At 42.7% G+C, this 18954-nt stretch overlaps 1 protein-coding gene across 1 annotated transcript in view; it reads left to right on the top strand.

Annotated features, from left to right (window-relative positions):
* Window positions 1-346: 346 nt before the first annotated feature.
* Window positions 347-18954, top strand: part of LOC149436986 (RNA polymerase-associated protein RTF1 homolog) — a gene marked incomplete at its 5' end in the record, with an annotated part of 239410 nt that continues 220802 nt past the window's right edge. Inside the window, 2 exons of the mRNA XM_089661209.1 lie at window positions 347-518; window positions 663-750. Coding sequence (XP_089517335.1) covers window positions 347-518; window positions 663-750 — 260 coding nt within the window. The remainder of the gene's footprint in view (window positions 519-662; window positions 751-18954) is intronic.

The following is an 18954-nucleotide window of genomic DNA, read 5'->3' as shown; positions in this document are numbered from 1 at the left end:
CTGCTATAACCTACACACAGCCAATTAATACTGTATACACTTAGTGGGTTTTTTTTAACAGACATATACCAGAATACATTTTGGCCTAATTTTATGAAACTATTTTTGTTGGATATTATTTGTAACCAAGTAGAAAATATTTTCTTTTGTCAAGATTTTCTGTGGTTTTTTTTGTTTATATTATAATAAAAAATTAAGCGCTATTTGTGTGAAAATATATAAATTTAATTTAGATACAGTGTTACATGACCAAGCAGTAGCACAGTGCTGAATAGCAAAAAAAGGTCTGGTCATTAAAGGAGTAAAACCTTCTGAAGGTCAAGTGGTTAATCTACTTTTCATGCAGTTTTATCAGAAGATACATTTGATATTGAATGTTTTTTTGTCTGCTTGTTTATGGATCTGTTAAAACGTTCATGCCTTTCCCCTTTGCAGGTAGCAGAGATCACTGGTGTTGTAGAAACAGGAAAGGTTTATCAACTGGGTAGTACAAGAACAAATAAAGGCCTTCAGTTAAGGTAACCCTCAGCTTGTTTTTTGTTTTTGTTTTTTTGTTTTTTTTTACCATGGTGTTTAATGTCTCCTGTAATGTTCTTCAGATAATCACTTTTGCTATGTAGGACCATGTTAGTGCACAATAACATGTAGTTGTTTTGATGCAGACATGGCAGTGACCAGAGGGTATTTCGCTTGGAGTTTGTCTCAAATCAAGAATTTACAGAGAGCGAGTTCATGAAATGGAAAGAAGCTGTGAGTATATTTTTGATAGTTGTAACGCATCTACATCAATCTACTATTAGCCTGTGTTTATTTTTAATCTCCCTTTATCTTAGTGCCAGAGTGAAGATAGCTTTTCTGATGCGAGTCTTCAGATCACTGATAAACATTCTAAGTCATCAGAATGTACAGTATATATTTAAAATTGGGGAGCACAAGTCTCTAATCTTTGCTGAATCTGAATTTTGAAATGTGGATTTTTAATAATTGCTGTACCTTTTGTGTAACCTACTCAAAATGTAACGTGGTCGCTTGACTTATTCAAAGTGATCACACATTCCCATCCATGCTTTGAAAGATGTTGGTTTATTTTTGAATGGTAATTTTTTTTGTCTCCTGGACCATTTAGGCTGCCCATTATATATAAACATAGTAGCTCTAGCTTTTCATGATGTTTGTTATTTACTGTAGTTTCTGGATAGTAAATAGAAAAAAAATCTTATATAATCTTTCTGTTAATTTTTTTTTTCCAGGATATCACACTTACAACCTAATTTTCACACTCTACTCTATACTAACTACAGAGAGAGAGTTTTGTTTTTAATTTGAACCCTAGAGTTCGAACAGAGGTTGCTAGGGGTTCCTTCAGCAATATGTGAATTTTGCTACAAATGTAATTATTAGCAGGGGTTCCTGAAGCCAAAAAGTTATTTTAAGGGCTCTTCTGTGCTAAAAACATTGAGAAAGGCTTGTCTAGAAGATTAGGTTTGTCCTTCATTTTTAAAGAAGCTTTAAAGCTTTTTTTTTTTTTTTTTTTTTGTGTTCTCTTAAAATAAACATGTTGTACATACTTGCTTTGTGCAAGCACAGAGCTGCCCTGAGTCTCTTCTGCCAACGCTCTAGGCTCCTCTTCTGCGTTTGCCACCAAAGCAAGTCATATCTCTGTGCTAGCCTAGATGAGCTTGTTTGAACTCTGGTACCTGATTGGTATCTCTTTTTGGCGCTTTGAGTGGTGCTCCAAGTTTTGTATGTGGGACACTTACTATGGGGGCACAGTGTGGCTTGGCCCTGCCCCCTCTCCATCCTTGCAGTCTTTTCTCCTATGAGAATAGCGAGAAGGAAAAAGAGCTGCTGCAGAATAGTACAGTGCTGGGTCAAGAGGGGGCTCAGGTATTTAAAGAGGGGGGAGCTGCTTTTAAAAGGCTTTTTTTTTTTTTTCCCCTTCATGCAGAGAAGAATGTGTTCGTGTTTAAAAAAACAAAAACAAAAAAGACTTGCCTTTATACCCATGTTAAGGCTTGCTCTACTATGTACATCTGTTAGTGCTTCATGGGAAATTCAGCATCATGCATCTGTTTCGTAGCTTTGCAAGGATGCTGCCAGGTCTTCTGTTGGGAAAGTGGAAAGACCATGCTGGACCCACAAGGTTGTCCAATTGTTGCTATACAGAGTAATGTAATGATGTTGGTGTAAATGATCTGAAAGCTAGGCAAGAACCTGCAAAAAAATCTAATTTTAAATGTATAAAAAGGGTTGTTTAACATTTAACTATGAGTTTATCAAATACGATAACTGGGAAGCATCCATCAATCAGTAAAACTTTGATAGGAATAGTGAGCTTGAAGTTTGTTATATTGGGTCTCAAAAGGCGATCTCTTAATATTGCTCAAAATCTTTATACCCTAATAGTACAGTACAGGTCACAGTCTGAGTGTTCCTATACCCCAGTTTATAAGCCGATACCTTCAGGTGTTTGGATTCTGGCAAGCTTTTGAGCAGCTACTCCAAGGGGTGTCAACCCTATATCCCTACCACTCTGGGTCCTCGTTTTTTTTTTTTTCTTAAGGTTTAATCACTGGAGTGCAATGAGGAACTCGAACCGTTTTGCAGAAAACAAAGTCCGCAGCTACAAATACTGTAGCTGCTGACTTTTAACTGCTTCCTGCCCAGCCAATGTAGATCAACAGCCTGGCGGGTGCACTGTTATACCATTTTCTCATCCTTGTGTGCACCCTGGGTGCACTGGACACAGCGGATCACGGTGCTTGGTAATGGGCTGCTGTTATTGAACCAGTTACCGTGTGATCACTGTGACTAATCACTGAAATGCATTAATACCATTGTTTGCTATTGTGATCTATGTGATTGATCACATGGTACAGAGCTAATCAGTGGCCCTATACTGTGATAGTTGTAGCCAATCACAGCAGTCGCCATGGTAAACGATCATGGATGAAAGCCAGGGAAGAAGGTCATTAAGGGTGATGGCTGCTGCTCCCCTGGATCAGACCTTGAGAAAACCTAATGCACATATGTATTCCAAAAGAAAAGGGGGGGGGCGCACCATTTAAGTGTAACCAGTTAGACATGGAATAGATAAAACAGTCAGGTCCATAAATATTAGGACATCGACACACTTCTAACATTTTTGGCTCTATACACCACCACAATGGATTTGAAATGAAACAAACAAGATGTGGTTTAACTGCAGACTGTCAGCTTTAATTTGAGGGTATTTACATCCAAATCAGGTGAACGGTGTAGGAATTATAACAGTGTGAATATGTGCCTCCCACTTGTTAAGGGACCAAAGTAATGGGACAGAATTATAATCATAAATCAAACTTTCACTTTTTAATACTTGGTTGCAAATCCTTTGCAGTCAATTACAGCCTGAAGTCTGGAACGCATAGACATCACCAGACGCTGGGTTTCATCCCTGGTGATGCCCTGCCAGGCCTCTACTGCAACTGTCTTCAGTTCCTGCTTGTTCTTGGGGCATTTTCCCTTCAGTTTTGTCTTCAGCAAGTGAAATGCATGCTCAATCGGATTCAGGTCAGGTGATTGACTCGGCCATTGCATAACATTCCTTTTCTTTCCCTTAAAAAACTCTTTGGTTGCTTTTGCAGTATGCTTTGGGTCATTGTCCATCTGCACTGTGAAGCGGCGTCCAATGAGTTCTGAAGCATTTGGCTGAATATGAGCAGATAATATTGCCCGAAACACTTCAGAATTCATCCTGCTGCTTTTGTCAGCAGTCACATCATCAATAAATACAAGAGAACCAGTTCCATTGGCAGCCATACATGCCCACGCCACCACACTACCACCATCAAGCTTCACTGATGAGGTGGTATGCTTAGGATCATGAGCAGTTCCTTTCCTTCTCCATACTCTTCTCTTCCCATCACTCTGGTAGAAGTTGATCTTGGTCTCATCTATCCATAGGATGTTGTTCCAGAATTGTGAAGGCTTTTTTAGATGTCGTTTGGCAAACTCTAATCTGGCCTTCATGTTTTTGAGGCTCATTAATGGTTTACATCTTGTGGTGAACCCTCTGTATTCGCTCTGGTGAAGTCTTCTCTTGATTGCTGACTTTGACACACATACACCTACCTCCTGGAGAGTGTTCTTGATCTGGCCAACTGTTGTGAAGGGTGTTTTCTTCACCAGGGAAAGAATTCTTCGGTCATCCACCACAGTTGTTTTCCATGGTCTTCCGGGTCTTTTGGTGTTGCAGAGCTCGCCGGTGCGTTCCTTCTTTTTAAGAATGTTCCAAACAGTTGTTTTGGCCACGCCAAATGTTTTTGCTACCTCTCTGATTGGTTTGTTTTGTTTTTTCAGCCTAATGATGGCTTGCTTCACTGATCGTGACAGCTCTTTGGATCTCATCTTGAGAGTTGACAGCAGCAGATTCCAAATGCAAGTAGCACACTTGAAATGAACTTTGGACCTTTTATCTGCTCATTGTAATTGGGATAATGAGGGAATAACACACACCTGGCCATGGAACAGCTGAGAAGCCAATTGTCCTTTTCCTTTTGGTCCCTTAACAAGTGGGAGGCACATATGCAAACTGTTGTGATTCTTACACTGTTCACCTGATTTGGATGTAAATACCCTCAAATTAAAGTTGACAGTCAGCAGTTAAAGCACATCTTGTTTCATTTCAAATCCATTGTGGTGCTGTATAGAGCCAAAAATGTTAGAATTGTGTCGATGTCCCAATAGTTATGGACCTGACTGTAAATGCAATCACTTTGTGTAGATTGATCACAGCTTGTGGTCATTTGTAAAGTTGCAGAGATCGGCAGGCATGCGGTTGTTGCATGCAGAATTTGGCCTCGGAGGCGGCAGGTTAGCAAGTGAGGAGTAACTGCTGCTGTGCTTGGAGCTGGAACACAAGCTGCTACGCTTTGCTGAAGGCTTCCTAGAGTCATGAGCCTACTCAGCAATGATCAGCTGCGCTTGGAGATGTCACTTTATTCATGGAGGTATGGTTATGCATTTCAGAGCTCCACCCCTTTATTAGACCAAAAAAGGAAGGGTATGGCCATAATGAGCTGTATGTAAGGTTGTGGTGGGCGCGACTGCTCCAGGAACCAATCCTCCATTTGCTTACTGACAGTCTGGAGGGGTAAAAACGCCTTAAAATGATACTAAAGGTTCTTTTTATTTTCTCTTTATAAAATAACATGCTACATTTACCTGCTTTGTGCAGTGGTTTTTTTGCACAGTGAAGCCTGGATCCTCCTCTCGGGTCCCCTACCTGCACTCCTGGCTCCTCCTTTCTGTCGGGTGCCTTCATAGCAAGCAGCTTGCTATGAGGGCACCCAAGCAAGCTGTTCACAAGCCGCTATACCATATGTCCCTTCACACATGGAGCTGTGGCTTGGCCACGCCCCCTCTCCTCATTGTCTGATTGGCTGTGATTGACAGCATACATGAAGTTAAAAAACCTTGAGCCTTTGCAACCACTTTAATTACCAGTGCATATGCTTGAGCCCAATGAATTGCTAGATCCAAAATAATGGAATTAATAAAAAATATATTGAAGAATTGAATAAAAAAAAATTGAGCTGGGGGCTCATTGCTGGGAAAAAGACAAAAAACGAAGCAGAAAATAAACAAAAATAAAAAAAAATAAAACTTAAATGGAACAGAAACTCCAAAAAGACGTTACACTTCTTGTGTGGTTTATTTTGCATGTACCAATGCCGCAAGATCAAGTTCCTGAACTTGGTTTGTTCAACATGCGCAAAATCCTTCACGAGAGTGGAAAAACCTGACCAATCTCCACTTTTTTCAATGTTCTGCTGAATATGTAATCTATATTTTACAATGCCCCTTATTAGGTACACCTGTTCAATTGCTTGATAACACAAATTGCTAATTAGCCAATCACATTGCAGCCATTTAGGTATCTAGACGTGGTGAAGACTACTTGCTGATCAAACTGAGCATCAGAATGGGGAAGAAAGGGGATTAAGTGACTTTGGATGTGGCATGGTTGTTGGTGCTAGATGGGCTGGTCTGAGTATTTCAAAAACTGTTGATTTACTGGGATATACACACACAACCACCTCCTAGGATTTACAGAGAATGATCAAAAAAAGTATCCAGTGAGCAGCAGTTTTGTGGATGAAAATACATTGTTGATGTCAGAGGAGAATGGCTATCCCTTTATGACTAAAGTGTTCCCATCTTCTGATGGCTACTTCCAGCAGGATAATGCTTCTATTAATGCCAACACCTTGTTGAATCTATGCCACAAAGTTAGTTTTTAAGGCAAAAGGGGGTCCAACCCAGTACTAGCAAGGTGAACTGCTGTTTATGATTTTTATTCATTTTGTTATTTCTGATTCAGCAATTCATTGAGCTCAAGCATGTGTCCCGGTAATTAAAGTGTTGAGCTAAGTGAAAAGATAGCACCTGACTTGTAAGTTTATTTTCCTGTTTTTGTTATCTTAACCTCCCTGACGGTATTCCCGAGTGTAGCTCGGGGTAAAGTTTCAGTACCAAAAGCGGTAACCCTGAGCTACACTCGGGCTTACCATGCGGCGCTGCTCCAGCATCTGTTCACTTACCTTGTCCTGTGCTCCCACGATGTCCCTCCTGCAGTGTCCCCGGCAATGTAATCCGGCAGATGCCGGCATCTGTCATCTGGGTTCCGTCCCCTGCAAGTGTCGGGACGTACAGGGGGACGGAATGGTGGGAAATTTGAAAATGACAAAAAATGACATTCACTAAAATCACATAGTAAAACATTACTGTATCAAACCATTTCACATACATTTTGTCCCTAGTGCTTTGTCCTGTGCCCTGCTTGCATTTTTACTGTTCTTTCTGCCTGGAAACTAAGAAACGTTCATGGTGTCCAAAAAGCGTCCCTTTAGGTCAAAATCGGTTTTAGACCAGCTAGAGAACAGCGATAGTAAATTAGAACTACTTGCAGAATTGAGTGATTTGTGTGGAAATTCGTCATCAGACACTGAAAACGATTTTGTGACTTTGCTCAGTGATGTGCGAACTTGGTGCTATATTTCAAATTTCAGTGTTTTTGGTTTGATTATATTATTGAATTAAATGTATTATTATATTTTTTATGATTATTAAATTATAATTTATGATTTCGTGTTTCAAATTTTATCATACCCGGGATGTTTACTAGACTCTTGTTCGGACAGATTTCAGTGAGTCATTCCTAAAATTTACAGGCCTACAATAAAAAAAAAATACATATTTCCATGCAAAAAAGTACCGCTTTGAGCACAGAAATATGGACATAATCGGACCGCTAGGGAGGTTAAGGTATTAATTTTTGCGTAAATGATCTGGTTCCTGGGCAGGCGGCTCCTATACCCCAGAGGATCTCCACAGTCTCCATGGCTTGTAGTGTAATGTAAGAAGAACTGAAATTAAAGCTCCACACCACTGCTAAGAGGCCCAAATGCAACTTTTTTCCATTAAGGTATAAGTGTAGCCTTTGTAGAGGACTAATTAGACTGGCTGCTGCTAGGAAAAACACAAATGTGTAATGGTGAACAAATGTGTGAGTACAAACATAAGTGTTGCTGAGCTGCCTTCACTAAAAAGATATTCCACCGTACTGACATATCATAAATAGGGCAACCAATATATATACTCTGCGTGCTCAAAACAATAATTGTGCTAAAAAATGAATAAATGCAAATATAAGAATACCATCAAACTGTATGTACAGTGCACTTGTATGCAAAACAATATATATATTAACCACTTGCCAACCACAATATAGCCGAATGATGGCTACAGCGCGGTTGTTTAGTCCTGGAAGGGTGTCGTATGATGTCCTCCCAGAATGTGCGCCCCTGTTAATCTCTGTGATTGCTGTGTCCTATGGACACAGCTGATCACGTGATGTGGTAAAAGGCCAATCACAGCGGCCTGTTACCCCGTGATCAGCTGTGTCCAATGATACAGCAGATCCCTGTAAATGCAGTTGCCGATTATTGGCTGCACTTTCCTCAGGCTATCACAGTGTGAGGAAAGTACTGCCGATAACAGGCAATTGTCAGAGGACGGATCGGCACTGATCATCAGTGCCCAGCAGTGCCACCCACCTGTGCCCAGCAGTGACGCCTGTCAATGCCACTAGTCGGTGCCCTGAAGTGCCGCCAGTCAGTGCCACTCATCAGTGCTGCTTATTATTATTATTATACAGGATTTATATAGCGCCAACCGTTTGCTCAGCACTTTACATAATAGCGGGAGTCAATACAGTAACGATACAGTTCAAGATGAGGGATTTGAGGGCCCTGCTCGGAGCTTACAATCTAGGGGCATATCAGTGCAGTATCATTAGTGCCATCTATCAGTGCCTCTGTGCCACCTCATCAGAGCCACCTGTCGGTGCCCATCAGTGTTGCCTATCAGTGCAGCCTCATCAACGCAAATCAGTGTAGGAGAAAATTTACCTGTTTGCAAAATTTTTTAATAGAAACAAAAACTTTTTTTTTAGCGCATAAAATAAAACACCCAGTGGCGATTAAATATCACCAAAAGAGAGCTCTATTTGTGTGGGGAAAAAAGATAAAAATGTCATATGGGTACAGTCATGACCGCGCAATTGTCATTCAAAGTGTGACAGCGCTGAAAGCTGAACATTGGCCTGGGCAGGAAAGGGGGTGCATGTGCCCGATAGGTAAGTGGTTAAAGTCCCAATCAATATGCGAACATATAAAAGTTCCAATGTGAAACATTGGACATATAAATGTTCCTTTCACTTGTGTGGTTTGTCTGTGCTCAGACAGGAACAGCACTGCAGCAAGGAGGAGTACTGTGGATGTTCTGGAAGTGTTTTCACATATGGAGTCCATTACCAGTGGATAGATATATCAAGATCATACAGACGGCAAACTTGCTCCAGGAGAACGCTGCAACATCCAATGTGCTATTAGACCTACCATTTAAGGTGGTCATATATTTGTGGTGAGTGGGGCTCTGGAGGGGGAGCACTAATTAGAGCACGTAATACAGAGGATTTTTATGGATAAAATTAACCATTGTTTCACCACTTAGTATTCACATTGGATGTGGATATGGATTTTTTCACATTGGAACTTTTATATGTTTGTACGCTGATTGGGAAATATATACAAGTGCACTGTACGTACAGTTTGGTATTTTATATTTGCATTTATTCATTTTTTTTAGCACAATTGTTCTTTTGAGCACGCAGAGTATATTGGTTTTCCGATCTATGATTTGGTTACTGGGCAGGAGGGATATATTTTGTTAGCCCATAGGGCATTGAAGTATACGCACATCTGTGGGGCCCCTATATGTCAGTAGGGTGGTATATCTTTTTAGTAGATGCAGCACAGTAACATTTGGCAAGTAGTTAATATATATGTTTTGTACGTCTTGAATTGTACCCCTAACCGTTAATGGAATAAATTCCATTAACGGTACAATTCAAGGTAGCCAATGCATTTCAGGAGTCTAAGTGCCCCTTCATCAGGGCAAGAAAGAACATAAGATTTTCATATCATTCTGACATTAATACAATGTCCCCTCCAGTGGATCATAATTTAAAACCAAACCGTCAATAGTAATGTGTCAAAATAATTACATAAAAATGAGAACATTAACATGCTGAAAATAGAATATGGGTACTGAAAAACACATCAGAAAAGAACACTAATCATAGTCACCTTTAACCGCCTCCCGCCCGCCATATACCGTATTTTTCGCTCCATAAGACGCACTTTTTTCCCCCAAAAAAAGGGGGGAAAATGTCAGTGCGTCTTATGGAGCGAATATAAAGCGGCCGGTCCGGTATTTCTGCCGCCACCATGTCAGAATACCAGGCCGGCCGCTCAGCTGTTCTCTCCTGCAGGGCCTTACCTGTTCCTTGCTCCAGCGCTGCACAGTCTTCCCGCGCTGGCTTCTGTGACAGCCGGGTGCCCACTGCGCATGTGCTGCGCTTTGTGAATGATCCGGTGTCTTCTGGGACACATGACAGGTCCCAGAAGGCGCCGGGCCATTCACAAAGCGCAGCGCTTCTCGCGCATGCGCAGTGGGCACCCGGCTGTCACAGAAGCCGGCCCGGGAAGAAGGACAACTCTGCGGAAGTGGGAGCGGGTACCTGTCAAATTCAGGTCTCTGGTCATCCCCTGCACTGTGTCCGCAGTCTCTGGTCATCCCCTGCACTGTGTCCGCAGTCTCTGGTCATCCCCTGCACTGTGTCCGCAGTCTCTGGTCATCCCCTGCACTGTGTCCGCAGTCTCTGGTCATCCCCTGCACTGTGTCCGCAGTCTCTGGTCATCCCCTGCACTGTGTCCGCAGTCTCTGGTCATCTCCTGCACTGTGTCCGCAGTCCATTGGTTCAGAATATTTTTTTTCTCTTGTTTTTCGTCTCTAAAACCTAGGCGCGTCTTATGGTCAGGTGCGTCTTATGGAGCGAAAAATACCGTAAGCAAATGATGGGTGCAAGGTGGTTCTCTCGTTCTGGGAGGAAGTCATATGACATCTTTGCCATTCTAACCACGCATGCGAGCGTGCAGCTCTGGGAGCGCGCAGCGTCGCGATCGGCGGTGCGCTGTGTCCCTAGCACACAGCAGATCACCGATCAACAGAGCCGAAGATGTCAGCTCGGTCATGTGATCAGCTGTGTCCAATCACAGCTGATCTCATGTAAATGAAGAAATGTCGGTTATCGGCATTTCTCTCCTCACGAGCTGTAACGCTGACCGCTCAAGAGAAGAGGAGAGCTGGTAATCTGCATTCCTCGGAGGGGGAATGATCTGTGTGCCCTGATGATCAGTGCCACCTGTCAGTGTCCATCAATGTCAGCTGTCGGTGCTCATCTGTGCCACCTATCAGTGCCATATCAATGCCACATATCAGTGCCGACCAGTGCACATCAATGCCACATATCAGTGCTCATCTGAGCTGCCTTTCAGTGTCACCTAGCAGTGTAAGTCAGTGCCACTTATCAATGCAAGTCAGTACCGCCTATCAGTGCAATAGAGTGCTGCCTTTCAATGCCCATTAGTGCCACCTATCAGTGCCCATCACTGCAGCCTCATTAGCGCACATCAGTGAAGGAGAAAAATCACTTATTTACAAAATTTTAAAACAAACTTTTTTTCAAAATTTTCAGATTTTGGTTTGTTTAGCAAAAAATAAAAAACCCAGAGGTGACTAAATACCACTAAAAGAAAGCGCTATCTGTCTCAAAAGATAAAAATTTCATATGGGTACTGTGTTGCATGACCGCGTAATTGTCATTAAAAGTGCGACAGCACTGAAAGCTGAAAACTGGCCTGGGCAGGAAGGGGGTATAAGTGCCCAGTAGGCAAGTGGTTAAAAAAAATGACACATTATGGGTGATAGGATAACTTAAGAAAACATTGGGTAAAAACGCTTAAAACTTGTATGTGTATAAATTGAACCATACATTTGTACAGTCGTAAAACAAATTAAAAAATAAATAAAATGTAAAGGTAATAGCACAATAATAGTACTACCGAAAATAATAATAATCTCGATTTGTTAAAATGATACATTCTTCTCCATAAATTAACCTAATGGGAATATAGGTATAAAAAATAAAATGTAAGTTGAACTACACATTATACAATCTGATTGTACAATTGTAGGACTATGCAGAAAGAAAATAAAAGTAGCCATAATAATCACCATTACAAAGTGATACATTCTTGAAAATAAATTGATCTAAAAGGAATAAATGTGTGAAAATATGGGTAAAATGATACATGTATAAATCGAACCATACATTATACAATCTGATTGTGCAGATGTAAAATGGTACAAAGCATAATGAAAAAACAAAAACAAAAAAAGGCCAAAAATTTTGAAGAAAAACTATATATTTTTTTATAGCTGAAAGTAAAAAATATAGTAAACTTAAAGTTGGTTATAAATTTAGGCCAAAATGTATTCTGCTACATGTTTTTGGTAAAAAAAATCCCAATAAGTGTATATTGATTGCTTTGTGTGAAAGTTATAGCGTCTACAAACTATGGTATAAATACTGCAATTTACGCCATTTTTTTGCTATACAGCGCTGCGATAGTTTAATGGACAATTGCGCGGTCATGCAAAACGGTACATAAATGAACTTTACGTCCTTTTTTTCACACAAATAGAGCTGTGCGGTTTTTTTTTTTTTTTGCGCTATAAAAAATAAAAGTCTGACAATTTTGAGGAAAAAAAACTATATTTTGGACTTTTTGCTATAAAACATGTCCAGTAAAAAAAAATTTAAAAAACAAATTTAGTCATAAATTTCTGCCAAAATGCATTCTGCAACATGTCTTTGCTAAAAAAAAAAAAAAAAACCCAATACGTGTAAATTAATTGGTTTACGTGTAAGTTATAGCGTTTAGAAATAGCAGGAAAGATACTGGGATTTTAGATTTTTTTTTTTAATACTAATAAAGGCGATCAGTGACTTATGGCAGGACTGCGGCGGAAATTCTGACATTGGGGGGTACTGACTTGGGGGCACTGACATCCCCAGTGACACCAATACAGTGATCAGTGCAAAAAAAGAAACACTGACACTGTACTAATGGCACTGGGGAGGAAGGGGTTAAGTTTATTATTCAGGGAAAGGGTTAACTGTGTGAGGGGAGTGTTTTTACTAGGGGGCGGGGGTGTGTACTGCAGGAAACACCGCTGATCGGGAGAGAGAAACTCTTCTGTCCCGATCAGCATGTCCTGGATCTGTCAGGGAACTGACAGAAAGCACAGCTACTGCAGCTGTGCTCTCTGTCAGCGATTGCCGCTGATTGCCGGGACATAGCCGGTAACGACCGGCTGTGACCCGGCGACTGACATCCCCGCAGCTGTGATCGGTGGGACAGGTAGGGCAGCGGTGCGCCCCCTACGTGTTTTAAAAACACACGTTTTAAAACGTGCTTTTGCCCAGCCGTGCCGCCCTGCTGTCGTATTTCTACAGTGGCTGGGCGGCATGTGGTTAATCCTAAATTTAGATTATACTATAATTATTTATAAAGCTTAGTTATGGGTTCAACCAGAATCAGGTAGGTTTTATGACCATAGAAGTGTTAAATATATATACATGGCCAAAATTTTGCAAGCACCGGCTTTAATACAAAAATATAAACATACAAAACATATACATTAACCAGTTGCCATCCAGAGGATTTACCCCTCCCCCACCTGACCAAGCCACTTTTTGCTGTTCGGCAATGCTGTACCCAAACAAAATGTATGTCCTTTTTTCACACAAATAGCTTTCTTTTGGTGGTATTTGATCACATCTGCGGTTTTTACTTTTTTTGCTATAAACAAAAGGCTTAATATTTTTTTTTTGAACATTCTTTATATAAAACTTTTACAGGATGTACATACAACAATAAACCACTATGAGACAATGAACCAGGTTCAGTCTAGGTACATATGAAATCAATTGCAACAGCAATACAGCATTGTGTCATACACTGGGTCGAGAGTCAATACAACCAGACCAGCCTGCTAAACTAAGCATTCGCTGGCTGCATCCAAATCAGAAAAAATAAAAAAAAAAAAAGAAAGAGAAGAGACCCAGCAGAAGGCAAAATGGGAATGACGAAGGGACTTCAAGCCACCGAGCACAACAAGGAATCATATTCACTGGAACAGGTAGAGAGACCAATGGCTCCATCTCTGTCAAAACGTATTCTCCTGGCCGCGAACCGCCCCTGTTAATATTTTCCATTGAGTGTATGTCCTCAACCCGAGATAGCCACATGGAGAAAGAAGGGGAGTCTCCTTCCAGAGAGCTGGAATATAGGCATGAGCAGCATTGATCAGGTGCACTAATGAGTGTTTGAAACGTTTCCTAGCGAGATCGGAATGGATCAGCAGATACCCGGTGGGGTCATCCCCCAGATCAATCTCAGTCAGGCGTTTAATAAGGTCCCTAACTTTCGCCCAAAATGCAGTCCATTTCCTACATGACCAAAATATATGTAAGAACGAACCGTCGTCCTTACAACGCCAGCATTCCTTTGGGGCCTCGGTAAATCTTGTGCAAGATGATTGGAACCCTATACCACCATGTGAAGAATATGTATCCCAATTCCTGCTATTTACTGGACAAAGAGGAATGATGGGAAAAATACAAGATATGGTTCCTCTGCTCGGTCGAAAAAGTCCTATGCTGCTTTCCTTCCATTTGAGAAGAAACAGTTGTACAAACGTATCAACTGGTTGGCTGAGCGACTTGTAGGCTAATAAGATTGCATGGGAGGTGGGATCAGGGTTAACACAAACGACTTCCTGTTGCCGCCAACTATCTAGAGGAGGAACAAACATCCTCTGTATTTCCATCGCCCCGGACATCCGCGACCTGGCCATAAAATCTCGAAAACGGAAGCTACCGCCAACAGACCGAAATCTCCTATCCAAAATTCCCCGCGCAAAAACAAGGGTTGCCCATAACATGATATAGGCGGGATACCGTGAATCGGACAAGTCGACCCCCACCCCCCGCATAACACCTCGCAACCACTAGAAAAGCGCTCGGCAAAGGGTGAGTTTTGACTGCAGGAATTTTGTTATGATCCAGCCACAGGAGACAACGAAGATGCACATTGCTCAATCTCTACCCATCTCTAAGACCCCCATCCCTACACCAGGAAAGTATCCTAGCCAGATGTATCGCTTGATAATATCCAGCAGGATCTGGGAATGCCATCCCTCTCTAGCTCTTGGGCAACGACAAGTAGGAATGAGTAATACGCAGGGGAGATTTCGCCCAAATGAAACGCAAAGACACCCTGCACCTTCTGCAAAAACGACAGAGGAATTGCAATTGGTAATGTTTGAAAAAGATATAAAAGATATTCATGGGGGGGGGGGGGGCGTGGCTTGGCGCATGGAGAGCTAGGCAGCAGTACTGCACAGCTCCCGGCCCGGACCTCCTTACACGGCCGCCTTCTCCCTCCCAGGCTCTTTTTAGCCCTCATGGGCAAAAAACAGCACCGGACTCCCCGAGGGTAACTGGTATCCGGTCCGGCAGCGCAATAAGCAGTTTTCTGGCACGATCTCCGGCCAAGACCTTGGGCGCCCCGGCCTCCAAGATCTCCCCTCCTTAGTCCTCCTGGATATGGAGTTGCCGGATGACAGGCAGTTAAGCCTTCGAGACTCTCTCCTCCTGGGGATCCTCTCATGCGGCCACAGGGCTCACAGGGGTCCCACAGCCCTCCTCCTGTACTGAAATGACAGGACACTCAGGGGTCCCACGGGATGCTTAGGGGCCTCGTAGCCCCCCTTCTGCACCGGGATCACAGGACATACAGAGGTCCCGCAGCCCCTCTCCTGTACTGGGATCACGGGATACAAGGGGGTCCCGCAACCCCTCTCCGGCACAGAGACCACAGAATACTCGGGTCTCGCAGTCCCTCTTCTGCAGTGAGCCCACAGGACACACAGGGGTCCCGCATTCCCTCTTCTGCACTGAGACCACAGGACACACAGGGGTCCCGCAGTCCCTCTTCTGCACAGAGACCACAGGACACACGGGTCCCGCAGTCCCTCTTCTGCACAGAGACCACAGGACACACAGGGGTCCCGCAGTCCTCCTCCAGGATCTCTTTGCTCTGAGGATGGTTGGGATCTGCAGTCCCACATGCGATCCTTACATGCTTACATCAAATCTCTCCCTACAAAGACAGATTTTGAGCAGTGTTTGAAACAAATTGAATGTACGTACAAACAGGAAATTTCTGCTCTTAAACAAGATGTTTGGAAGAGATTGAAAGTACAGCTGACGGCTTAACTAACGCCTTACAAACCCAGGAAGAGACCTTTAACTCCCACACGGTCCTTATACAACAGCTCATGTACCAACAAGATGACATTGAGAACAGAAACTGCCGTAACAATATCCGAATTAGGGGCATCCCAGAATTCGTCGAATCTAAGGTTTTAGCCGTGGCGGTTACCGCAATTTTCAATCAACTGCTCCAGCAAGCTAAAGACATCTACAGTCAGGTCCATAAGTATTGGGACATCGACACAATTCTAACATTTTTGGCTCTATACACCACCACAATGGATTTGAAATGAAACGAACAAGATATGCTTTAACTGCAGACTGTCAGCTTTAATTTGAGGGTATTTACATCCAAATCAGGTGAACGGTGTAGGAATTACAACAGTTTGCATATGTGCCTCTCACTTGTTAAGGGACCAAAAGTAATGGGACAGAATAATCCTAAATCAAACTTTCACTTTTTAATGGTTGCAAATCCTTTGCAGTCAATTACAACCTGAAGTCTGGAATGGATAGACATCACCAGACGCTGGGTTTCATCCCTGGTGATCCTCTGCCAGGCCTCTACTGCAGCTGTCTTCAGTTCCTGCTTGTTCTTGGGGCATTTTCCCTTCAGTTTTGTCTTCAGCAAGTGAAATGCATGCTCAATCGGATTCAGGTCAGGTGATTGACTTGGTCATTGCATAACATTCCACTTCTTTCCCTTAAACTCTTTGGTTGCTTTGGGGTCATTGTCCATCTGCACTGTGAAGCGGCGTCCAATGAGTTCTGAAGCATTTGGCTGAATATGAGCAGATAATATTGCCCGAAACACTTCAGAATTCATCCTGCTGCTTTTGTCAGCAGTCACATCATCAATAAATACAAGAGAACCAGTTCCATTGGCAGCCATACATGCCCACGCCATGACACTACCACCACCATGCTTCACTGATGAGGTGGTATGCTTAGGATCATGAGCAGTTCCTTTCCTTCTCCATACTCTTCTCTTCCCATCACTCTGGTACAAGTTGATCTTGGTCTCATCTGTCCATAGGATGTTGTTCCAGAACTGTGAAGGCTTTTTTAGATGTCGTTTGGCAAACTCTAATCTGGCCTTCCTGTTTTTGAGGCTCACCAATGGTTTACATCTTGTGGTGAACCCTCTGTATTCACTCTGGTGAAGTCTTCTCTTGATTGTTGACTTTGACACACATACACCTACCTCCTGGAGAGTGTTCTTGATCTGGCCAACTGTTGTGAAGGGTGTTTTCTTCACCAGGGAAAGAATTCTTCGGTCATCCACCACTGTTGTTTTCCGTGGTCTTCCGGGTCTTTTGGTGTTGCTGAGCTCACCGGTGCGTTCCTTCTTTTTAAGAATGTTCCAAACAGTTGTTTTGGCCACGCCTAATGTTTTTGCTATCTCTCTGATGGGTTTTTGTTTTTTTCAGCCTAATGATGGCTTGCTTCACTGATAGTGACAGCTCTTTGGATCTCATCTTGAGAGTTGACCGCAACAGATTCCAAATGCAAAGAGCACACTTGAAATGAACTCTGGACCTTTTATCTGCTCATTGTAATTGGGATAATGAGGGAATAACACACACCTGGCCATGGAACAGCTGAGAAGCCAATTGTCCCATTACTTTTGGTCCCTTAACAAGTGGGAGGCACATATGCAAACTGTTGTGATTCTTACACTGTTCACCTGATTTGGATGTAAATACCCTCAAATTAAAGCTGACAGTCTGCAGTTAAAGCACATCTTGTTTGTTTCATTTCAAATCCATTGTGGTGGTGTATAGAGCCAAAAATGTTAGAATTGTGTCGATGTCCCAAAATTTATGGACCTGACTGTATATAGAGCTGGACTGCGTACATCGCATACACTCGAACCCAGGAATCCTGATCCATCCTTTGTTCGTGACACCTTGTGCAGGGTTCACTACTTCAAGGTCAAACATGCCATAATGCGTGCAGCCAGCTTGCAGGATACCATTCTATTTAACTAAGTGCCGGTGATGCTCCTCCATGACCTCTCCCACCAGACTCTGGCCATGCACAGGGCTCTGCACCCTCTCACCCAGATGTTACAGGAAAGACGTATCCGCTATCATTGGCGATTCCCATTTCAACTTCAAGCTTCACACCATGGTAAATCCGCTCAATTCCGCATTCTTGGAGACTTGCCCGCATTTCTCGGTGTTTGAGCTGCCTCAGGTGTTTCTTCCGGACTGGCCCTTCCTGCTCCCAACCACAGGCCTACCTTTTCCGTCTCCCTGGCAGTGGTCCAATCGAAGAAAGAAGCGTTCCAGGTCCTCTTCCCAGAAGATCACAGAGAGATGATCTCCTATCCAAGTAATTTGGGACATTTACCCCTTTGTCCTATTTTTTTTTATAGGTTATTTGCCTTCTTTCGGTTGCTCTTGTTGGTTTTGTGCCTTTATATTTGTGCTTATTGCCTTCGGGCCCTGGGGCTGTGGCTTGAGGTTGTACTTCGGTGACACCACCGCTGCTTGTTGTGGTGGACTGGGGTGCCTCCAGCCATGGTCTCAGGAGCCTTGGACCCTCCCACTATTTACCTCCACTGTGCCTGGTTAGTGCCGGGTTATGTTAATCTGTTTATATGTTTGTTTATTTGTTGTGGGAGTCGTTTTTTTTTTTTTTTCATGCCTGTTTGAGGGTTCACTGAATTTTTTTTATGTGGAGGGTCTTTCTCACCTGAGGGGGACGTTCCTTGAAGTTACTATTTGCCTGTGGGAGGCCTGGATCGGGATCGGATTCATGTGCCTCTGACGTTCCCCACCTAGGTCTTTAGTGTATTGTATTGTACCACACTGTTTTCTTTGTTTGTTTTTTTTGTTTCTTTGTGACGGCTTGTCTGTCTTAGTTTTTTCTTCTTTTACTTTTTCTGCTCTTCTTCCCCCCCACCCCACCCCCCTTTTTTTTTTTTTTTCTTTCTTCTTTCTCTCTCTCCTCTTTCTTTCTCGAGGGTCAGGGGAGGTTTTGCGATTCGCGGCTGGTGACGTGTTTTCTTTCTATTTGTTCCACTACCAATGAATATGACTCCGATTAAATTTTCCTCTGTTAATTGTAGAGGCTTTAACACTCCAGAGAAATGGGGCCAGATGCTCTATCATTTTCATAAACATGGCTCGCAGATATTTCTCCTTCAGGAGACTCAT

The sequence above is a fragment of the Staurois parvus genome, unplaced genomic scaffold (genome assembly GCF_062004578.1).
Source record: "Staurois parvus isolate SC_StPar_1 unplaced genomic scaffold, SC_StPar_1.0 ptg001326l, whole genome shotgun sequence".
NCBI lineage: Eukaryota > Metazoa > Chordata > Amphibia > Anura > Ranidae > Staurois > Staurois parvus.
The sequence above is the reverse complement of the archived record's forward strand: the minus strand, read 5'-3'. Positions and strand labels throughout refer to the sequence as shown.